The 24647-nt window shown below is 50.3% G+C and overlaps 1 protein-coding gene across 5 annotated transcripts in view; it reads left to right on the forward strand.

Moving 5' to 3' along the window:
- LOC140398251 (cystathionine beta-synthase-like protein) overlaps nucleotides 1-24647 on the forward strand; it is a 96727-nt gene that overhangs the window by 14981 nt on the left and 57099 nt on the right. For 4 of the 5 annotated variants that reach the window (XM_072486691.1, XM_072486689.1, XM_072486692.1 and 1 more), the window contains exons 3-6: nucleotides 576-682; nucleotides 2062-2196; nucleotides 3974-4053; nucleotides 24462-24596. In XM_072486691.1, the coding sequence (XP_072342792.1) occupies nucleotides 576-682; nucleotides 2062-2196; nucleotides 3974-4053; nucleotides 24462-24596 (457 nt within the window). The remainder of the gene's footprint in view (nucleotides 1-575; nucleotides 683-2061; nucleotides 2197-3973; nucleotides 4054-24461; nucleotides 24597-24647) is intronic. The other variant, XM_072486690.1, reaches the window with a different exon arrangement.

A 24647-nucleotide genomic window follows, 5' to 3' on the forward strand; every position in this document is an offset into this window, starting at 1 on the left:
GTTGGCGTGAGGCATGAACTCGGTCCTGACACTAACCGGGGACTGGAGCTTTAGAACAGGATTAGCGCCCAACACTGGATTCTCCGCCGCATCGCAAACTTCGCTACCCGCAGCGGGCAGCAGAGAATCCAGCCCTCTGTTGCTGCTCATAAATCTAACCCCATCAATGGCTCAGCCTCTACTGTACTCCGGGGAAGAGAATTCCAAAGACTTAGGGCTGGATTCTCCGAAGCGAGCTTGCCCCACTCCTACCAAGGATGGGCCATGCTGTTCGCTGGCGGCAGTGTTCTCTACTCCCGTCGTTTGTCAACGGGAATTCCCATTGAAGCCACCCCACGCTGCCGGAGAACGCATGGGCAGGAGTGCGCTGCCAGCAGGGCCAGGGAATTCCGCCGCCAGTGAACGGTTGAAGAATTCCGGTCTAATTCACCTGATCTCAGTTTTAAATGGGAAACCCCACTTTAAACTGTGTCCCTTAGTTCTAGCCTGTACAGGTAATACCTTTAAAGGCAGTTCAGATTCTTTAAGACTCTATTATAACATAATGTTAAAATGTATACGATGTTCATTTGCAGAAAGGATTCACCCGAGATCTTGCCTAATGTCCTTTATAAAATTGGTAACACTCCCCTCATCCGAATCAATAATATTGCAAGGGAATATGGACTCAAATGTGAGCTGTGTAAGTAACCACGTTTTTGCCTCCCATGAATCATCACAATCTTTCATAGACTTGTAACTTTCAAATATTTTGTTTTGTGGTGTTGCAGCATATAAATGTGGCAGAGTCTGGAGACACGTCTCTGTGAGACATTGAGCTTGGAGCCGTAGTTTAGCTCTTAAAGTCATGCTATAATCATCTGTTCCAGTATTTTATGCATCTGGTACTGGTCAAGTCACTGTATATAAAAGTTCTATTGGTTGCAGTCAGATTTGCTGGATTACCGTTCAACAAAACAATTTTCAACTTGTTTATAAATTTCACAGGGAAATTCATTATTCTCATTGATATTTTATAAATTGAATGGTTATGTAAGAATATTTTATTCACAATTAATAACTGATACTTAAAGTGTCACTCACCTTGCGGAAGGATCTCTCAAGTTGCTATTTTTAGGAAAGTTGCAAGCAAGGTATAAAAAAAATGTAAATTAATTCTTGGAATGCGGGCATCACAGGCATTATTTGCCCATCCCTTATTGCCCTTGAGAAGGTGGTGGTGGTCCACCATCTTCAACCATGGCAGTAGTGGAGTGGGTCCATCCACAGTGCTGTTAGGGAGGGAGGTCCAGAGTTTTGATTCAGTGACAATGAAGGAATGTCAATATAGTTCTTATTGAGCAGGGTGAGTAACGCGGAGGGGACCTCGCGGGTGGTGGCATGCCCATGCATCTGCTTGTTCTTGTCCTTCTAGATGGTAAAGAGTGCGGGTTTCGAAGGTGCTGCTGAAGGTGCTCCCTGGCGAGTTGCTGCAGTGCCAATTGTAGATGGCACATCCTGCTGCCAATGTGCACTGGTATGAAGGGAGCGAGATTTAAGGTGGTGATGGGGTGCTGATCAAACAGACTTCTTTATTCTGGATGGTGTCTTCTTACTTGTTGCTGGGACTGTATCCGGCCAGGCACGTGAAGAGCATTCCATCACATTCTTGACATGTGCCTTGTACATGGTGAACAGGGATTTGCGAGAGAAGACTTCCCCAGTATATTCACGGTATCACTAATATAGATATAGCAATTAGAGATCTTCCCATTATTAGTTGGCTTATAACAGTCGAGAGTATCTCATGAAAGGGCGAGATGTGATTTTGATCGGCTCAGCCTGGCAGAAACTGGGCTACCTTGGGTTATTTAATATGCAAAAATGTTTTGCAAAAGACTATTTTTAAAAATAAAATTTTTCCTACCAGCTTCCATTATTTACAAACTCAATACTTTGTGCTACTTTTTATTTGCATTTCGATCATTTTTGTTCATTGTACTAGATAATTAATAAAATGTTGGAACAGAAATAGCTAGAAACTCAACTTCCCTAAGGCGACTTTTCAACCATCTGTTCTAGTGGCAAAATGTGAGTTCTTCAGTGCCAGTGGGAGCATTAAAGACCGCATTGCTTTACGGATGATTGAAGATGCTGAGAAGCAAGGGATTCTGAAACCAGGAGACGTCATCATTGAACCATCCTCGGGTAACACAGGTAAGACATCGGAAGAAACGTCAAATTCTAAGGGTGTCATATGGCTACAACAAAGTAGAAGAAAACAATACACCTTAAGACATTCCACTGAAATCCTTCCTCAGTGGTGTGTCCAGGTTTTGTCCTATTCTCCAGGTCTTCTACTGGATTTGCAAGACTGCACCAGAAGGACTCTGTGGGCGGGATTCTCCGTCCCGCCAGTCCCGTTTTCTGGCACGGCATGGCCCTGCCGGCAGCGGGATTCTCTGTTCCCACAACCGGCCAGTGGGGTTTCCCATTGTGGCTCCCCCACGCCATCGGGAAACCCGCAGGTGCGGGCGTACTGCCGGAGAAGCGGAGGATGCCACCGACGGAGAATCCCGCAGAGCTGGTGCCCATTTCCCGGGAGCAGAATGTTTGCAAAGCATACCAATTTGAAAGTGCTATGGCCTTCCCCAATCTATGATAAACTCGGGACCATTTTGTAGATCCTGAGTGGCAAATCAATGCAGCACTGAATGCATTCTGGGTGCATTTTGCCATGACCGAAAAAACACCATGGGCTGAATTCTCCATTTCAGCGGTCTTTTAAGACCAGAAAATCTGTTGAAACCCTCACCGATTCCGGGACTGGTGCAGGGCTAGCACCAGCGCTGGTTGAAAGTCCCGCCATTCGTGCCGAAAACACCAGAGAATAGCTGGGCCCGGGCCTTACATGCGCAAGGCTGACAATCTGCAGCGTTTGCACCGTACAACGTGGCGCCGGCTGTACGCGGACCCAACCCACCATCTGCAACCCCAAAGTCCACCCCCTGGCCACCCCACAACAGTCCCCCCCAGCCTTTGCAGCAGCCCCCCCACCCCCCACCCACCCCCCCCTCGGCCAGCGGCATGGATCGCAGCTGGGTGAGGCGGCGCTGGGCACAGTCCGCAGCCGCCACGTCGGGTTCCCCCACGCCTGAGACCACATGTGTCCCGCGCCATCGGGAACTCGGCCCACAGTTGCAAAGGTGCATGACACGCGATGTAATGACACCAGTTTGGAGGGGGCTGAGCATGGATGACCGGCATCAAACCGGTGCCGGCACCAAATTTGGTGTCAGAATCCATTCTCCGCCCGATCACCGAACACGATTTTGACGTCGGGCAATGGAGAATCCCGCCCCATATCAATGAGCTTTAAAACACAACAGTCAAAGTAACCTGTTATATTTCATTGCTGTGGGGAATCAGTCAAAAGATCCCAAAACAAATTGCCTAAAGACTCAATACACGCTTATCCCTGTCGTTAAATATTTGTCCAGCTTCTGGAAAGTGATGGGAAATTGAGGATATAATGAAGCTGATACTAAAACTGGAGGAACAAGGGGTTATGTTACTACATGTGTAATCTTCCAGCATGACCATTGGTCTCTGGCCTTGGGTACGTAATTCCACAGCCAACATCAGAATTCAATGTTGCTGGCATGGAATGGCTCCACTACTATTTTTCCCTGACATTTAAAGACTAGAATACATGTCCCTGCAACACAAATATTGCCTGCAGCAAAATAGCTAGGATTTGAATCACATCACTCTACCTTTAGTGTATTATGCACTCCAATTGCTATCTATGATATAACGAACAGAACCAACTGGTCTGGTGAGATTCAGTGATGGAAAATCAAAAACCAGAACCAATATTATTCCAGGAGGTAAGTCATCAGATTCGAGTGATTAATAATTTTTGATTTTTAGTACTGCATTTGACCACTCCGAAGTGATTACAGATTTTGTTCATCAACTCATATTTTCGCAGGCATTAGCCTGGGATTGGTGGCTGCTGTGAAAGGATATCACTGTATAATCGTCATGCCGGAGAAAATGAGCTTAGAGAAGGTAAAAGAAGCACTACAAAATCCTGAATCTGAATCAAAGAATGGTCCCTATTTGGAAATACCCCACAGTGGGGGCAAAATTTATTTCAGGTGTAACAAAGTTTCTCCTGGCAAATTAATCCAGAGTTGGATTTACAGTTCATCGGGCACTACTGTCATGGGAGTGTCCCTTAAAGAAATGTTTTGTCTTATAACATGGCTTTAGTGATGTCATTGTGTGGATGGAGCTGGGCTGTGGCTCTGAGTTTTACTTTCGCTTTGGTTTGGGGCCGTTTTGTGGCTCTGAGTTTTTGCTTTCGTTTTCACATTTCGATGCTGGATTCAGACAGAGAAGTCTTGTCCTGCCTCTCTCTCTCTCCATTTTAAAAGCTGTTTCCAGATTACTTGATAACTTGAAAAGAAATAATTGTTTTCTGGAAGAAATTCAAACCTGCTGTTTTGGAAAGGACATGTTATGAGTCCGAGTATACAGAACCACAAAGTGTTTCATGGAGTTCAACCGATCCACAACTTTTATTAGATTGTGGTGTGGGAAGCACACGGCGTATTCTCCAGGTGTGATACAGCAGAAATGGACGCGTGGTTTTTAAAACAAAACAATGTTTATTCTATCAAGTTAACCCTTTAAAACAAACATTGAATATCTTAGCACCCATTACGTCAAAGATAACCCCAAAAGACTACAACACTAAATAATCCTTCAAACTGTTCCTTTAAACATCCAAAAGACTTCAAACCTTAAAAAATAGGAGCACATTAGGTTACCATCAATATATTTATAGTCTTTGGATTGCAGAAATCAACAGACCAGCTCTGTGTTTCTTCCTGCAGCTCACAGCAAAACACACAGAGACTCCCAGCTGCATTCTCAAACTGAAACTCAAAAAGCAGAAGTGAGCTCAGCTCCCCCCACCCTCTGACATCACTTCAGTAATATGATCAGCTCCATTTCTTAAAGGTACATTGCTTAAACATGCATTTCTTAAAGGTACTCTCACATGACAGACACAAGAGCATCTAAACCAAGTCTCGAGTGTAGTGTGCTCGGCCACACCTTTGAAAAGGGTTTTCTGGTTAATGGGATCTTGTTATTAAATTGGAACAGTTTAAGGGGGAAATTTATTAAGGGTTATATATAGAGTACTGTAGCTGTGTGTGGTATTTATTTTTGTAGTTTATAAAAATGTTAACTAAATTCGTACAAGGAACTTTGTTTTTGATCAAAAGTGCTTAAGGCCTCTGTTGAATAACACCTGAAAAGTAGGCCCTTGTGCTCCTCATAACCAAAATTAATAAACAGTTGTAGGTCAGGTGAGCTCCATGATATATTTTGGAATTGTCTAATCCCTGGCCCCTAACACTGTGCTCAGAATTCGCTTTCACGGCCGACCCTACTCGAGGATCAGAAGTTTGATTTCTACCCCTCGTGCACACTCTCTCTTCCTCCCCACTCCTCCCCCCCTCACACACATTTCCGTTTCCTCTCCACCCCCTTGCACATACTCTATTTCCCCCACCCCTCACACACACTCTTTCCTCCCCTCATCCGAAAAGGTACGTTTCCGGTGGATGTCACAGAATGGATTGGTTCACTCCCTCACACACACAGATATCCCGACTGGGGGATGGGAGGTGAAGGAGTGGGGGGTTGGGGGTCATTGGTGTGGTGAAGAAGGGGAGGGATAAGGGGTGAAAGAGTGGGGATGGGGCATCCTGAGGGCAGTTAAGAGGTAAAAGAGGGGGATTGGTGAAGGAGAGTGGGCGAGGCTTATGCAAGTGATGGTGGGGTGAATGAGGGGGGATAGCGTGAAGGAAGAGGGATGGGAGTTATGAGGGATGGGCTTGAACGAAGAGGGATGGAGGTTCTGGAGCTGAGATGGGGTGAAGGAGGGGGCATGGGGTTTATGGAGGGAGGATAAGGGGGTGAAGGAGGGGGATGGGGTAAAAGAGAGTGAATCGGGTTATGGAGGGGGGGTGAAGGAGGGGGAACGGGGATTATGTAGGGGCAGGTGGGGGTGATGTAGGCGGATGGGGTGAAGCAGAGTGGATTGGGGTTACGGAATGGGAAATAGTGGTGAAGGAGAGTTGATGGAGCTTATGAAGAGGAGTTGGGATGAAGGAGGGAGAATGGGGCTTGAGGAAGAAGGATGGAGTAGAGAAGATTAAATGCCTGCGATCCTAGTTCCTGGGACTGGAACTTACAGGTGTGCATCTCACATTCAAGCCCTGATGTGCCTCACTATGCAGATGCTCAATTGTATGCAGCATGGACAATGCAGTTCTTAGCGACTAAATACCACCACATGACCTGAGAGCTGCAGTGGTTCAGGTAAAATGCACCCTCACATCTGTGATTGGTTGAAACTTTTGAATTGTGACCAGGTTTACAGAGTCTCTACCTGAATCGCTGTGAAAGACATCAATCAGACACCCTGCAATTTGGGGGCACCTGCCTTTGGGGGCCCTGTGCTAGAACATGGGCCGGGATTCTCCCGCAATCAGCAGGATGGCCCCATGCCGGTGCCAAGAGCGGCACGAACCTCTCCGGCGACGGGCCAACCGGAACGTCAGGAAACCTCCGACCCAGATGGGGCTAGCAGCGGCGTGATGCCAATTGCAACAGTGTCACCCGTCACAAACGCGCGCGCCATCATTAATGCCACACGGCGTCGCAGTACAAAAGACGCCACCGCCGGAGACACGGCAAAATGGCCACCCGCCGCGCAGTGCCGAGGTTCCAGGAGCGGGACATCGAGGCGCTCCTGGACGCAGTTTGGCAGAGGAGGGAGGCCTTGTATCCCGGACACGGCCACAGGGTCGCACCACACCTCAGCCGGTGCCTGTGGAGGGAGGTGGCAGAGGCCGTCAGCACTGTGGCCGTAACAGCCAGGACAGGCATCCAGTGCCACAAGAAGGTCAATGACCTAGTCAGGGCAGCCAGGGTGAGTAGCCCCTCCCCCCTCATTACCCCCCGCCCCCCCCCCCCCCCCCATCCCCCAGGATGGGCGGCACAGCCCTAGCTGAAACCGACATGGCTGCACCCACCCATGCAGGCTGCATTGGCAGGGTGGGGTGAGAACCTATGCCAACACACACACAACCGCTGGTCTGCAAGTATATGTCCGCCTAACACTGTTGCCCTTTATCTCTGTCACCCTCCCCCCAACCCCACAGGAGAAGTGCGCTCACAACAACAGGGAGCGTGAGAATACCGGAGGGCGTCCACCTGAATTGCGCCCCCTCACCATTCATGAAAAGAGGGCCCTGGACCTTGCAGGCGGACCCGAGAACTGGGAGGTTGCGGATGCAGAGGTCGGGGGTGCAGCAACAAGTGAGACCCCCATTGCCTGCCCCCCTTCCCCCTTCCCCCTATCACACCTTCCCCCATCCCCGTCTGCGTGTCTAACCATGCATGCTGTATTTTGTATTGCAGGACCAAAAATCGACCTACCCATCCCTGCAGATGCCGACTGCCCCCAGGACGTGCCAGGGTGCCCACAACTCAGGGAAAGACCCCGGCCGTCAGGCATATGACGCCCCCACCAGGTGCCAGGGCGCCCACGAGCCAGGGATAGACCCAGACCGTCAGACGTACGCCGCCCCCATCTAGTGCCAGTGCGGCGACGCTGGAAGGCCACACCCAGCGACGGGGAGGGCAGCCACACCAACAGGCCACCGTGCCAGTCGACCTAGGACACTGACACACAGAACATAACCACCCAGGACACCCACATACAGGACACACCTACCCAGGACATTGACACACAGGACACTGACACACAGGACACTGACACACAGGACACGATCACCCAGGACACTGACACACAGGACATAACCACCCAGGACACCCACATACAGGACACACCTACCCAGGACATTGACACACACAGGACACTGACACACAGGACACGATCACCCAGGACACTGACACACAGGACATAACCACCCAGGACACCCACATACAGGACACACCCACCCAGGACACTGACACACAGGACACCCGCACACAGGACACGATCACCCAGGACCCCCACACACAGGACACAACCACCCAGGATGCCCACTGGTGCGCACAACACAGCCGACCCGGTACAGCAGGTGGAGGTAGGAGCAGCTGGGGGGCTGGACGGTCGGAGGGCAGCCCGGCCCCAGCAAACAGCTGCCTCCCAGGCGGGTCCCGAGTTCCTGGAGTTGCCACACCCACCCATAGACCCAATGCAGTCACGGACCCAGGGATGATCGAATGGGGTGACGGCCGGCTTGCAGCAGCTACAGACGTAGGTGGAGGAGTCCACCCGTGTGCAGGAACAGGGAGTGGTGTCGGTCATGCGTGCCGACCAAGGGCAAAACTGCAAGGGTGGCGTCTGCAGTGGAGGCAATGGGTGCGACGGTGTCAGACATGGGGAGCAGTGTGCAAGGCCTGGGGCCAAGGATATGGCTGCCCTCTCACAGGCATCATGAGCCAGAGCCAGCTACAGATCGCAAAGGTGCTCAATGCCGTGGTCCAGTCTCAGCAGGCCATGGCCCAGTCTCAGCAGCCATCGCTGAGGGCATCGGCGCCATTGCCCAGGTGCTGGCTGGCGTAGCCCAGACACAGACAGGGTTGGCCAACTCCCTGAGCTCCATGGCTGCAAACTTGCAGACCCTTGTTGAGACCAGGGCGGGCCTCCAGGACTGGCAGCGCCAGGTGCCAGGGGTGCGTTGGGTGCTGGATCCGTTCGCATCCCCGGCCCATGGAGAGGCCCGGGGGTCATCGGGCACTCCGAGGGATGAGGAGGTGCTGGGGCTTGTTCCGGGTACCCCTGCAGGGGAGGTCCTGGAACCCCGCGACATCTCGGACTTTCCCCCTTCCGTCCCAGGTGCATCTGGTGGGCAACGGTCAGGACAGGCTGGCAGCTCACCATGCCAGTTGCCCGAGCTGCAGCCTGGCCCCTCCAGGCCGGACCGCCCCAGGAAACAGCCGCCAAAGGGGTCCCTAGTCACAGGGCAGGAATCACAGGAGTCCGCCTCCAGTTCAGCTGTACCATGTGGGTAACCACCTAAGCATAGTCAAAGGACCCGTATCACCAACAAATTAGACACTGAGTTAGTTGGCATGGGTGCAGGGCACACATTAGTTCTGGGGCTAGGGCATGTTTATGAACTGTTTGTCATTAAAATCACTTTCACACCTACAGAAGCTGCCTCTGTGCTCTCTCCGATGCGTACAGGGTGGGGTGTGAGATGAGCGCCAGTGTGTGTGTGAGGGGTGATATGATGTTGAGCTCAGGTGAGTGTGCGCCCACCCCCCTCCCCGGGTCGCCCTCGCCATCCCCCCGGGCAGTGCCAAGGCCACATGCAGGGACGGTCCAGGTGGAGGATGTTTCTGCGGTCCTGAGTCAGACATTGTCCAATGATGTAGAGCTCGGAGCTCATCGCAGAGCGGGTTGTCTTCATCCTCCATGGCATGCAATGGACCCATGTCCACTGGCGACCGTGTGAGCCCTGCCCCTTGTGCCACAAGTGGATGTGCACTGGAGGGGTGGCGTGCATGCGGGTGATGCAGTGGTGGGCATGGTGAAGGTGGTTGGTGATAGGTGGGGTGAGGGTGGTTGCTGGTGGGTGGGGTGAGGGTGGTTGGTGGTGGTTGGGGTGAGGGTGGTAGGCTGGTGCCGTACTGTGCTGTCCGTGCCCATACTCGGCGATTCCCACCCCCCTAGTCTGTGAACCATGCGGCTATCAACCCATCCCGTGCCCGCTGGCCCAGCCGGTAATGGTGGGCAGCCTCCTGTCCATGTCCAGCCCGTATGTCCTATGCATTGCCCCCATCCTCCTCATCTGGGGAGGCCTGTCCTTCATCATGTTGCTGCTTCCCCTCCCCCTCCTCTGCCTCCAGCACATCGCCCTTCTGCTGGGCTATATTGTGCAGGACGCAGCAGACCACAACGATGCAGCCGACCCTATCTGACGGATACTGGAGGGCCCATCCAGAGCAGTCCAGGCACCTGAAGTGCATCTTCAGCAGCCCATAGCACCTCTAGACCACACCCCTGGTCGCTGCATGGGCATCGTTGTAGCGGTTCTCCGCGTCGGTCTGTGGCCTCCCTATAGGCGTCATCAGCCACGACTGCAACGGGTAACCCTTGTCGCCCAGCAACCAGCCGCTCAGCCGGGGGGGGAGTTCCCTCAAACATGGCAGGGGTGAACGATTGTGCCAATATGAAAGAGTCATGCACACTGCCCGGGTACTGGGCGCAGATGTGCATGATCCTCATGCGGTGGTCACAGACCATCTGAATGTTCATGGAGTAGGTCCCCTTCCTGTTCATGAACACAGCCTTGTTATCTGCTGGTGGCCGCATGGTGACATGCATCCCATCGATGGCCTCCTGTACCATGGGCATCCTTGGCATGGCAGCAAAGCCCACTCCCTGGGCATCCCAGTGGGCGCGGTCCACAGGGAACTGGATGTACTGGTCCGCGATGTCGTACAGGGCATCAGTCACCGCACGGATGCACCGGTACACCGATGCCTGCGAGATGCTGGACAGGTCCCCTCTCGGCGACTGGAATGACCCCGTGGCGTAGACGTTCAGGGCCACCGTAACCTTGACGGCCACCGGGAGAGGGTGTCCTCCCCCAGTCCCACGCGGTGCCAGGTGTGCGATCAGGTGGCAGATATGGGCGACGGTTTCCCGGCTCATCCTGCATCTCCTCCTGCATGCCCGGTCCATGAGCTCCTGATCCGACGAGCGGCGCCGGTACACACAGGGCCTCCGTCTCTGTGGCACCACCACTTCCTCCTCCTCCTCCTCCCTCTCCTCCTCCTCTTCCTCCTCACCCTGTTGAGTGGGCGGCGCTCCAGCCTGGGCGGCTGGTACCTGCCTCGCTGCGGCGCGCTCCTCTGCGGCAGCCTCCGCCATCTCCCCGACCGAGCTCCCACAGGGAAGTATGTAGAAGTGTGGCTCCCGCCACGGCGGCCAACATCGCTGGGTGATGCCCAAACATAACGGTCTGCAGGGGTGAGGGATGGGGATAGATGACATGTTGTTGCCTTTTTTACCTGCTATAAATATGGCAACCAATAAGGTTGCCCTTCTTTCTTTTGATATTGATATTATATTGCTCAGAGTTGCCAGGTATCAAATGATACCACCACAAGGTTCAACCGGATACCGATCAAAGTGCCAAACACCAGTTAGTTAATTCAAGATCAAGGGTACTTTATTTACACACAAGACTAATCATGCAACATAAACACTATAGTTAAACTACACCTAACAACTGTGACAACCTGTACTTAACTTCAGGCATCTGGCTTAGGTCAGAGGAACAGTGGTCTTTGTTCGAAGCTGGATCTACTGTGTCTGGAGAAGTAACTGCTGCTCAGCTGGGCTCATCCGTCTGGTAGCGGGCGTTGAGCTTGAACTTGCTTCTGTAGGTGCTGCAATTGGAGGTGGACGTTGCCGGAGCGCCAGGTTCAAAAGAGAGATTGAACACATGGCGGTGTCTCTCTTTATCCTTGGGGAGTTTTGCGCACTTTTGGGCGGTCTTTCGGTCTGGACCCCATTAAGTGGGTAGTTCTTGATCACTGTATTTGAATTGAGTCAATAAAGGGGCGGGTGCCTTAATGGCTGGGCGTGTCCTAAGCGGTCATTGACCCTGTTGTTCAGGCTTCCTGAGTAAAGGGAGTGGCGCCGAAATGTCTGGGTTTGTATCGGTTACTCAAGTATCAGTCCTTTGTCTTGCGGAGGTGGGTCATCAAAATACTAATCGGTTGAGGGTTTCGATGCTGTCTGGATTCTTTGCTCACAAATATACATTCAGGCTCTGAGCCTGCCTGAATCTTACATTGTCCACATTTCCCTTAGGCTTTGCGACCGCCCATGTTTGTTGTTGTAAGTCGCCATCCCAGGTGGCTACAGTCCGTCCTCTTGATCCTAAACGCGAAGCGTGAAGGATCACACTACTGTAACTTCCCCTGTTCTCTGGTATGCCGGGTACCCTCAGTCAAGGACAGGTTCTTCCCTACTCTGTCCTACGGGTCGAAACATTTACCTAAGTTTTCCCCAATACAACACTTATCTATAAAATTCGAAGGGGGCACTATAACATTCAATCATACATTTCAATTTCTTCACACAAAAAGGGGAACCTCAAACTGTCCTTAACTAAACTACACTCATGCTACTATCTAATAACCCAGGGAACTTATATTACAGGACAAAATAAACAATAGCGGCATCACATTCCTACTTAACACTTATGTCAATTTACTGAGAAAGTAATTTTATTTTTAAAAACCATGTAATTTATCAGGGAGAAAATGTTTCAAAAAGAGTGTGGGGTCTGCTGAAGTCCAAGAAAGGGGGCTTTGAGTGTGTATACTGGAGGGCGGTAGGCTCTCCTTCGCCATTTCCGAAGTCTGAGTGTCTGGATGACACTGCAAAGTATCGCTATAATCAATAGGGCTTCTACCGTGTACGAAAGAGAATACCACTTTATGATATTGTCACACCATGTGGGGGTATCAGTGGTTGTGTCTATGTGTGGTGTCGTGTCCGGGCTAGGGGTGTCGTGTTGGGTGGTCATGTTTAGGGCCTGTGTGGTGAGGGGTGTAGAGGCAGATAACACGCGCAACTGTATTGATCTAACGACGATCATGATGCAGATCATCAGGTCCATCTTCATCTTGTCTGTGTCTTCCTCTGCCTCCTGGTATATTCATATCTTCCTGGGGGTACAAGCATAATATCTATTATTATTTTGTTGTTTAATATCTCGTTTGTCTGCCTGTTTCTCCTTAACGTCAATTTCCCATTTAGAATCGTCACCATATGTGACTCCCTCATTTTTTTTTAAACCAACCATTTGGGAGACAAGACATCTGAAAAAGCAATTCTGACACAGTGCGAGCACTCTCACAGCCTGTGTTTGACGGGTGAGTGGGCGGACAATTTCTCCGTCCAGTGCAAATTTGTTTCAACCAAGTTTTTAACATGTAAATAGCAGGTGGGGGTTAGCAACCAAGGGTCGCAGGAAAGGAAACAAAAGTTGTGGCAAAGTGCATTCTTTAAACCACATTTTTAAAAGAACAGCAAAAGAATTTTGAAAAGAACTTTCGTAAGAGCCGCGGCAGGGCAAGAATGGGTGGAATCCCTAGGTAGGGCGGTGACCAGTGCCGTTACTCCACTACCCGAGCTTGGCTGATCAAATACATAGGGGGTCCTCAGGCAGGGTGGGGATCAGTGCCGTTCCTCCACTGCCTGGGTGACCTGACAAGAACGGTAAGAATTTGAATATTTATGGACTGTCAACAAACCTGTCCCTTTAACTACCATGTGGCGTCAAAAGAGTAGTCATAATTGTATCAAGAAATTTGCCTGAGATCGACACACAAAGTCGTACAAGAGAGAAACATTCAATATTAAAAAAACAAACTGAAGAAGAAAACGGGCAGATTCCATCAGGGGATAGGACACCGTAAATCTCAAGCGGTTCCTTTCTCTCATCATCTGGCACCTCAGGGTTCCATTCCGAAAAGGGTCTCAAAGGGGTTAGCATGGTGGGAATCAGACTCGGAGTCATCACCATCTCACCGTTTCCAAACTCGTGACTGGAGTTTCTGTGCCAAAGTGGCGTGGGCCGATGTGGGATCCATCCCGTTGTTTCTTATCAGGCGATAGGAATTGTTGCGGTGCCATTGTTTCTTATCCTCTAGGGTGGTAGGGGTAAGGGGGGTGTCGCTATCGTCGGGCGGTGGGTCAGGTTCTGGTGATGGCAGATAAATTGTCTCTGAGGGGCCGAACATATCGTGGTCGGTGTCACTGGGGCTGTAGTGACTGGGGCCTGGTCTGTTTTTCCATCGGTCGGGAATATCAAGGGCGTTCGTCGTACTTTCACTGTCGCTATCGCTGTCGCTATTGCTAGCGGCCGAATCCAGTGTAAGGCTGAAATTCGTCTCTGGGGTCGGAGTCAAGGTCGTGTCTGTGGATGTGCTGTCTTGGCTGGGGGAGGGCTGGATTGGGTTGCCAGTGGGCGGGTCTTCGTTGTTTACCATTGCCAGTGAGATGTGGTGTGAGTGGCTGCACTGCATTCCATAAACCTTAAGCTGGTTTATATGGAACCATCCTGACTTTCCATTTGGATATGTAATCTTGTAAACTGAGGGGCTTATTTTATCGGAAATTGAGTAGAGTCCTGCAAATTTGGGGGAGAGGAATGAACTAGGATTGTACAGGGAGATCATGACTTGCTGTCCGACTGTATACTCTATCGGGTGTACTGTTTTATCAAAGCAGGCCTTACTCTGCTTTCTCCAAGCACCTAGTCGAACAACTGCAGCGAGCTGTGCTGCTTTAATATTCTACATTATGTTTTGGACCGCTTTTTCTTGGGTAAGGGCGGTGACTGTGGGGCTGGCCAAATCAAGTCCAAATAAATACTCGGTACCCTTCATGGGTCGTCCGGTCATGAGGGTGTGGGGGTGTATCCTGTCGAACTCGACACCGTGTTTCTAATAAACAGCAGTGCGAATGGGAGCACTGTGTCCCATGTCGTATTGTGATGCTGTACCATCTTCCTAAGTGTTGCCTTTAGGGTTCGATTCATGTGTTCCACAATGCCGCTGGACTGTGGGTGAGAGGCAATGTGAAACTTCTGTTTTATTCCGAAAATCGTCAGGCTCAGTACTACTGGGGAGTCCCCATCTCGTAAAAATGTGATTGGTTATAATTTTTGCTGTTGCTTTGGCCGTGTTCGTTCCGGAAGGAAATGCTTCCACCCATTTTGTGAAGGCGTCGATGACGACCAACACATATTTGAATCCATTTCTGCAGGGGGGGAGGGGACCAATTCAATCTAACTGCAAGTTCATCCATGGGCCATTAACAGGGCGGGTGTGTCTTAGCTGACCTTTCTTTGCATACCTGTCTGAGTTGTTCTGGGTGCAAATCAAACAATTCTCAATGTAGTGGGTTCCATCAGATTTTAAATCGGGCCACCAACAGAGAGGTCTGCGGTGGGCAAGGGTGGATTCTAACCCTTGGTGTCCCTATCCGTCATGGAATTGGCAAATAATCTGGTTCCTGTCCTGGGTGGGGACCACATAAATACCATCCTTTAATATGATTCCCTCGTGTATCGTTAAAGTGTCTTTAAAACTATCATAGGGAGCTGGGAAGTCTCAGTTTAAAATTTCCTTAAGCGTGTCGTCTTTTTGTGCCTGTGCCAAGTCTTGAATATTGGTCTGTGAGACCGGTGCCGCGAGTACTGGGGCATTCTCGGGGGGGTTGCCAAAAGTGACCATGTCGTGAGCCTGCTTTCGCTAGGGCGTCTGCTTTCACGTTACCAGGTGGGGAGGAACGATGGTGGCTTCTAACTTTTATGATTCCATATCTTCGACCTTTAGCTTCCTTAAGAATGTGTTTTAGTAATGGCGCTGAGGGTAGAGATTTTCCGTCGGCAGATATAAATCCTCTAGATTCCCACAGGGGCAGGAATTCTCTCAAGCCGTTGCAAACATACAAACTGCCTGAATATACGTCTGCTGGGGTCGGGAATGAATCTGGGTGCTGCACAATGTAAGCAATGGCTGCTAACTCGGCTGCCTGCGAACCTAAATGTCCAGGCAACTTTAACAAGATTTCCTCTAGTGCGTGTCCCTGCGCTTCCTCTACATAAATGCCGCATCCTGTAATCCTTTTTCCATTCAGAATGGTGGAGGAGCCATCTACATAAATTTTTAGAGTTTTTTCTGTGGGCTGGAATGTCTGTGGTCGGATGCCTGTCTTTTTAGGCACCGATTTTGGAACAAAGGGACCTGTGTTGTGCTTGGCTGCAATGATCTCACACTCATGTGGGGTTCCTGCATATTGTAAGTTGTCGGCCAGAAACGTGTGCGTCTTTGTCCTCTTTACTGTAATGTCACGTCCTTGGAGGAGTAGGGTCCAGCGCGCTGCTCGAATTTGGCTTATTGTGCCGTCTTTTAGCCTACCGTCTAATAGTAGCTGTGTCAGGGTGTGCTCGGTCAAAATGGTTACGGGGTTGAGTCCTGTTATGCACGAGAAGTATTGTACAGCCCAAAAAACTGCGAGCAAGTGCGTTTCGCAGGTTGCAAATCCCTGCTCTACGGGATCTAAAACTCGTGAGGCATAGGCTACGGGTCCTAAACGATCGTGCCTTTCCTGTAGAAGTACGGCCGAGAGGGTTCGGTCGGTGGTCGCTATCTCTATTGTGTATGGGGAGTGTGGATCTGGTGCCTGTAAAGCAGGGGCTGTGCTTAGGGCGTGATTCAATGCATCTACGGCATCCATGTGCTGTGGAAGCCATTTCCATGGGGCCTGTTTCTTAAGGAGCTCGGAAAGTAGGGCTGCAGTTATGGCGATACCGTCTATGTCGTTCCTGCAGTAACCGACCAGTCTTAAAAATGTAACATTTTGGGGCAAGGGCAATTTTACAATTTAATCTACCCATTCCTGTTCTACCTCATGCTTACTATGCGTTATGACCGTACCTTTTCTTGGAGAATTTGGGCTTCTTTGGGGTTGATTTTACATCCAATTTCTTTTGGGAGTCCTAATAGTTCCGAAAGAAGCGAAATGTGCTCTTCCTTAGTGTCAGTCTGTAGGATCAAGTCGTCCACATACTGAACGAGGCATTCGGGTCGGGAACATTTTGCTAATCCGTTCGCCAATTGTCTGTGATAAACAGAGGAGAAGCCATGTGGAAGGCATGTCCACGTGTACTGCTGTCCCTGAACGCAAATTTGTACGGGGACCTTTTGTCCAATGGAATGGACCAAAAGCCATTGCTAATGTCCAGAACCATGAAAAATCTTGACTGAAGTCCCTGTTTTAACATGGTCTCGGTACTCGTGGCAACGGTGGGGGCTGCTAACGGAGTTACTTTGTTTAACTCTCTATAATCGATGGTCAGTCGCCATGAACCATCTGGTTTTCTTACGGGCCAAATTAGGGCATTGGTCGTTGAGGCTACGGGCCGAATTACACCTTGGTTCAATAAACTCGGGATTACTTTGGCTATCTCTCCCTCAGCATGCTGTGGAAAACCGTATTGTTTATGGGGCTTAGGATCGGGACCTGTAATGTTGGCCATTCCTGGAAATTTACCACAATCGTGCTTGTGCTGGGCAAAAGATGCTTTGTGTTTCTTCAAGACTTCCCTAACTGTTTTGTCCGTGGTAATGGTTTGTGGATCAAACCAGTACTCTCCCACTGAGCTAATCCTGTGTGCGTAGTCTCCTACTGTGAGTGTGGTGTGGGCTCGTGCTGCTCTAGCCATTTTGCACACACATTTATTTACAGGGTCGAAAGAAAGGTTGTGTGAGCTCATAAAATCTATTACCAAGGTGTGTTCTGCTGTCTGGGGTAAATCTACTAAAATGACTGAGTGCTTAGTTTTAATGTTACCAATCTGGATATCCACAGGGGCTGTAATGTGTCCCTGCTGGAGGTGTCCTGTAAAGCCACTAAGAGTGATGGTGTCTGTAGTGTGCCATATATCTTGTTGGTACATCATGGAAGAGTTTAACGTGGTTCGGGACCCTCCTGTGTCCCAAAGGAACTCTACTGGGTGTCCCCGGATTGTGCCTGTGATTACTGGTCTTCCAGACTTGTCCCAAAGTATGTCGCAGACCCATGTTGGGGAGTCCGAACACCGTCAATCGGTGCCATTTAGGCCAAATTATCTGCACGGGTGCTAATGCTGTGGATAGGTTTGGCGTTGTTCCTAGGTGGGGCATTTGTGGGCTGATTCCGTTGCTATTTCGGGGAGGCATTGCATTCTCGGGCATAATGTCCCTCGTGTCCACAATTGTAGCATCCCTGCGCTTTTGGATGCTGCGTGTTATTTCTGCCTTCATTTACCCATGCGGGTCTTGGTGTGTCCTTATGGGGTTCATGTTCGCGTCTACTTTCTCCTGCTCTGTCTTTTTCTGTAGGGATTGTTCCCAAGCTCTAGATAGTTACTTCAGTACCCACACTTCATTGTGGCCGGGTCTGAGGGGTCGTAATTCGCCCATGTCTTTTGTCCTGCCTCCGTGGCGTGGGAGACTAAAATACGGGTCCATTTGGCCGTATTGTCTGCAGATAAATGGGCGCTGTTAAATCACCAAATACTGCAGTGAAGTGGATCCAGAGACGTTCAGCAAATGCTGTTGGATGCTCTCCCTTTTCTGTCTACACCAGTTGAGTCCTTCTACTGGATCTCCTCTATTATAGCCAATTGCATCCAAGGTGGCTGTCTTCATATCTTGGAGGCTACCTCCTCTTACATTTTGTGGGTCGGGAAAGGCTGAACCAACAGACGGGTCAGGCTCATCACTATGAGTTTTACTTCTTCCTGCTCCTCCAGACCATGCATGATGGTCTGTTGCCTAATTCGTTCAAAAAAGTGGTGTGGGTCTGACGTGGGGTAAAAGGTTTCTATTTTATCGCGGGCATCCCTCAGCTGGGTGATGGTTAGTGGGGTGGCGTACACAAAATCGGGTTGGTCTTCTGTTGGGACTCTACGCTCCGTGGTGACTGGATTCATAGAGTTGGGTGCTGCCTGTGCAGTCGGTGTGTGGGTGCTTTCCTTTTCGGGGCCTGGGGGGCTCTATTCTGACTTTCTGGCTCGTTCACGTACCGTTGGGCCGTTTCACTAAGTTCCTGCCAATCGGGGCCATCTTCCTGATCTAACTGTGGGCCAAAGGTATCTCTGAACCCGTTCTGAACTGAGAGCAGTGATTGCAATCTTGCAATTTGCTGCCTGCACTTGGCATGGTCTACCGAATGCTGCCTCTGTTCCGTGGTGGAACTGTGGAATGCTCGTAGGGCTGCCTTTAAGTCCTCGCATTGTTTTTCCAAGTGTTCTGCTTGGTGTTCTGTTTCCTCTCTTACCAGAACCGCACGTTGCGTGTCTTGGTAGGCCTTATCATATTGGATCTGAAAGCTACTTAGGTGAGCGAGCCAAGATTGGTGTGCCAGTTTGACATCAGCCATCTCCTTGTCCTTCGCCGCTAGCTGCTCTCGGTGTTGCTCATTTACTCTCTCACACTTGCTAACATTTCCCTCGCTACTCCTCTCCTTCTCCTCAAGCTGTCTACAGAGCGTCCTCACGACCTCCTCTGTGCCTCGCAATTGTGCCAAGCAGGACACGATTGCCATCGGCTTACGAACTCTACTCAGATTCTTCTTGTGGATCTCGGTCAGGTTATCCCACCAAGTTTGTCCTATACTACCAGGACCTGTTTCCTCATTCGCACAAAACTCAGACCATAGGGGCCATCCTTTCCCCTTTAGGTATTTCCTAATCTCCTCTTTCCATACGGGACACTGTTCTGCTCTGTTGGTCGCTGCGACCTAAGGATTCTTGTGGGTGCATAAGGTGTTCCATTGCCTTCATGGCCATCCCTACAATTATATCTGTTACTTTCCCGGGAATTTGGGACATGGAGAATAAAGCGGTGGTGCAAACAGCAGGTACCGCTTCAGCTATTTTCCGGTTTACACAACTCCCGAAAGTTTCATGCAACAAAATCTATCGAGGTTACCTTATATCCTTTGTTAGTACGCATGCAAATTACACACTTCCGAATCTTGGGGGTTTGATCGATACTGGTCTTACTCTTGTGGTTTCTTTTACTTTTCCAATTTGGATTTTTGATTCAAACGTTTTGTGGGTTCTCTCGGAGTGACACAGTCACTTCTGGGTCAAGTCCCGTCAGATGATGCCAATAACTGTTGCCTTTTTTACCTGCTCTCAATATGGCAATCAATATGGTTGCCCTTCTTTCTTTAGATATCGATATTATATTGCTCAGAGTCGCCAGGTATCAAATGATACCACCACAAGGTTCAACCGGATATCGATCAAAGAGCCAAACACCAGTTAGTTAGTTCAAGACCAATGGTACTTTATTTACACACAAGACTAATCATGCAACATAAACACTATAGTTAAACTACACCTAACAACTGTGACAACCTGTACTTAACTTCAGGCATCCGGCTTAGGTCAGAGGAACAGTGGCCTTTGTTCGAAGCTGGATCTACTGGGTCTGGAGAAGTAACTGCTGCTCAGCTGGGCTCATCCGTCTGGTAGCGGGCGTTGAGCTTGAACTTGCTTCTGTAGGTGCTGCAATTGGAGGTGGACGTTGCCGGAGCGCCAGGTCCAAAAGAGAGGCCGAACACATGGCAGTGTCTCTCTTTATCCTTGAGGAATTTTGCACTCTTTTGGGCGGTCCTTCGGTTTGGACCCCATTAATTGGGTAGTTCTTGATCACTGTATTTGAATTGAGCTAATAAAGGGTGCCTTGATGGTTGGGCGTGTCCTAAGCGGCCATTGACCCTGTTGTTTAGACTTCCTGAGTAAAGGGAGTGGCGCCGAAATGTCTGGGATTGCATTGGTTACTCAAGTATCAGTCCTTTGTCTTACGGAGATGGTGTCAAAGTCAATATTTTCCCGCTTCTGTAGTAGAAAGATACAACACACTCGTTAAGACAGAATAACAAGCTTTATTTTTGAAAACAACTGCATGCATTAATGACTGAAACTTGAAGTCAGAGAGCAGTCAACAAAACAGCTGAGACTTTCACAAGTTCCGAGCTTTCGTGGAGAATTAGCTCAATATTTATACATTATCTTTATCAAGATTAAGTGACAACAGTTGGGTCAGGAGTTTGATCGGAAATACAAACGGAAGCAAAGACCAGACCATGTTTGGTCATATCACTCATACCATTATTTAGTCCTCGGAGGGAACATTGAAAGGTCGGAATAGACTTGTTTCCTCCTGAACTCATCTTGTTTTAAATTCCTACGGGCCTTGATTATGACGAGTTAGTTTTATCAGGAGTTGCGGAGGTCCGGTGTTTTGGAATGGCTCGACCTTCGCTGATCTTTTCAGACTTCAAGTTATGCAGAGTTGGCCTACGGCCATACTAGTCTGAAAATGGTTAGGGCAGCATTCTTTACATGGGCCTGGTGAGCTGGAATGAATAATTTCAGCCTTACTTATATTGTATCAAACCTTTTGACCAGTCTTCCCATTGACCAGTTTTCCCATCACGCTATTACTTAATTCATACCATACCACAATGGGCCATCAAAATGCTAATCGGTTGGGGGTTTTGATGCTGTCTGGATTCTCTGCTCAAAAATATACATTCAGGATCTGTGCCTGCCTGAATCTTACATTGTCCACATTTCTCTTTAGGCTTTGCGAACATCCATGTTTCTTGTCGTAAGTGGCCATCCCAGATGGCTACAATGTCATCATTACACATAATCCCCTCTGCTGCCATGTACCATGGGCTGCATGGTCATGACTGTTGCCAGCTGGCACCTGGCCAGGCAAACTCCCCCCCCCCCCCTCCCAAATGCCTGGCAGCCCCCCTCCCCAGCACCCCCCTCCCCAGCACTCCCATCCTCAGCACCCGCCCTCCCCGGCAACCCCCCTCCCCGGCACCCCCCTCCCCGACACTCCCATCCCCGGCACCCACCCTCCCCAGCACTCCCATTCCCGGCACTCCCCTCCCAGGCACTCCCGTCCCTGGCAGCCCCCCCCCTCCCCACTCCCATCCCCGGCACCCCCCTCATCAGCACCCCCTCCCCGGCATCCCCCTTCCCTGGTATTCCCATCCCCGGCACCCCCGCCTCCCCCTCGGCACTCCCATCATGGCACCCCCCATCCCTGGCACTCCCATCCCCGGCACCCCTCCTCCCTTGCACTCCCCCTCTCCGGCACTCCCCCTCTCCGGCAGCCCCATCCCCGGCAACCCCCCTCCCCTTGCACTCCACCTCCCAGCACTCCCATCCCCGGCACCCCCCTCATCAGCACCCCCTCCCCGGCATCCCCCTTCCCTGGTATTCCCATCCCCGGCACCCCTGCCTCCCCCTCGGCACTCCCATCATGGCACCCCCCATCCCTGGCACTCCCATCCCCGGCACTCCTCCTCCCTTGCACTCCCCCTCTCCGGCACTCCCCCTCTCCGGCAGCCCCATCCCCGGCAACCCCCCTCCCCTTGCACTCCACCTCCCCGCACTCCCATCAACCGGCACTGCCCCTCCCCGGCACACCCATCCCCAGCACTCCAATCCCCGGCACTCCGATCCCTGGCACACCTGAGTCATGGCATCCCCCATCCTCTCACCACCCCAACCCCAGCACACCCCCAACCCCCGACACTGACCCCGATCACCGGCACGCACCCTCGGCCCTGGGGAGCACCCTCCACCGGCACCCACGACCTCCCCCCCCCACCCCCCCCCCACCCACCGACAGCCATGCCATCTCCTCTCCGGCAGCTTCCCCGTGCTGATCCCTACCTCCGCGCTCGCCGGCGTCAGCCAGCACGACTGGTTGACGCCATTAAAAAGCTTTCTTAATTTACCTGCTGTCACACTGGCGGGACTTCGGCCCAACCGTGCCAGAGATTTGGAGCCAACCCCGGGCCCCATTGCGTTGTGTCGATTCTCGCGTTTTGGCGAGGCGCGCGACGAGTTTCCCGTCGGCATGATTTCTCACCAGCCGAAGAATACGGCGGTCAACGTCAGAGTGGCAGGACGGGATTCACACTGCCCCCCGGGGTTCTCCGACGCCCACCCGTGGTGTGTTTCATTGTAAATTCGCCCCTGAACTAATCCGATGAATTATTGCCCTGAAAAACCCTTGTCCCATTTTACAGATATATCCCATGGCAATTTAAAATGATGTCATTGAAAGTGAAGTGTGGTCATAGCCATGGAGAGAGTGAGGCTAGGGAACTATGGCTATCGGTTATCACATAATAGATGAAAGAACTCTTCCATCGCTTCTGCGGTGAAGAGCACTCTTTCTATACACATCCCGTCACTAAGGTTCTTATATGACCTGTGTTGTCTGTATATTTTGGGGCAGTGGAGTAGGCAGGGCAGGACATAATACCTGACATCAGCCTTCTTAAAATGCTGTCTGAATTTTCCCTTACACTATCCTGCCTCCTTGCTTCTACTCCTCCCTGATCATGGTTTGTAACAGAGCATCATATCTGCCCTGGAGAGTCCCTCACATTGAGGGAAGAGCGAAGGGATTAAAATCTCTCAGTGGTCTTCCTCTGTTGGAAGGATTGAATATCATGCTTAAATTTGTGTGGGTAGGGTCGGCATGATGGCGCAGTGGTTAGCACTGCTGTCGCACGGCGCCGAGGACCCGAGTTCGATCCCGGCCCCGAGTCACTGCCCATGTGGAGTTTGCACATTCTCCCCATGTCTGCGTGGGTCTCATCCCCTCAACCCCAAAGATGTGCATCTCAGGTGGATTGGCTACGCTAAATTCGCCTCTTAATTGGAAAAATGGAAAAAAAAATCTGCGTAGGTAAAATGGGAAATGTTTGAAAGAGCATCTTTGCCAACTGCAAAGGCTAGCACTGGAGTTCTTTACCTTCTTCAGAGCCCTTCTGCTTGTTTCAGCTGATCCTAGCAAATGTTGCACATTGTATAGGCAAGCCCTAAAATCTAGGATGACGCTCTAGTCTGGTGCAATATTTGAGGAAGTGCTGTGCAGTTGGAGGACTAGAACTGTTCCCCAGTAGCTTCGGTACAGAATGAGGGCTGCTGGGGCGGCACCGGTTCTTATACCCCGCCTGTCAGGGCGGAGCTACATACCAAACAGCCAATGGTAAACTCCTCGGTTTAACCAATGGTCTTCAGCTTCTCGGGTACTGCAATACCTAATAATACCACAAACCGTTAATGAGAGTCATTGTCTGTTCCCACGGCACTCTTTCAAAGACTAACAGGGCAGTTACGCACCACGCCCTGGCCAATAGTTATCCATCAATCACTAAGAGCGGCTCATCATTTTCACATTGCTGTTTTAGGGAGTCTTCTCTGCAAAGATTAGTTGCTGCATTGTATGAAGAAGGGCAAGAAAACAGATTTCAGATAGAATATCATGCACAACCTTATTGAATGTCAGAGCTGACCCGAGGGCCCAAATGGTCTCTCCTATTCCCATTTCTTATTACAACTAGTGGTTACATTTCAAGTTTATCTCAATGGCTGAAAAGTGCTCGAAGCCCTTCTTCATGCAGCAACTAATCCTGAAATCATGAAAGGCACTATTTAAGTGCAAGTATATTTTTTCCTTGTTTTTTGTCACACGTCATCATGATAATACATTTCAATGACCTCACCGTGGACTTGCAGGCCAAAAAAACAAACAAAGGAAATTCAAGGATTTGAACTTGGGGTGGAAAACTGGGATAAAAATATTCCCACCTCATATTTTGACCAAAAATGGACACCAGCAAAATTGGCAGGGTTTTTCTAGTTCATGAATATGTTTTTGGTGTCAGCATGTTTTTTATTGTTGGAGATTTGAGCAGTTATTTTTTTAACCTTTACACTGATGAGTAACAATTTCACAAAACATCTCCCTTTCTGCAGGTCGATGTGTTAAAAGCTTTGGGGGTTGAAGTGGTGAGGACACCAAACGCTGCAAACCTCAATAGCCCAGACTCTCACATTGGAATGGCGTGGGAGCTGCAGAGCAAGATCCCAAACTCGCATGTGTTTGATCAGGTGAAAACTCACCTTTTAGCCGAACCACTGTAAACCTGCATCACTCTTCAT

This window comes from Scyliorhinus torazame, chromosome 21, assembly GCF_047496885.1.
Source record: "Scyliorhinus torazame isolate Kashiwa2021f chromosome 21, sScyTor2.1, whole genome shotgun sequence".
Classification (NCBI taxonomy): Eukaryota; Metazoa; Chordata; class Chondrichthyes; order Carcharhiniformes; family Scyliorhinidae; genus Scyliorhinus; species Scyliorhinus torazame.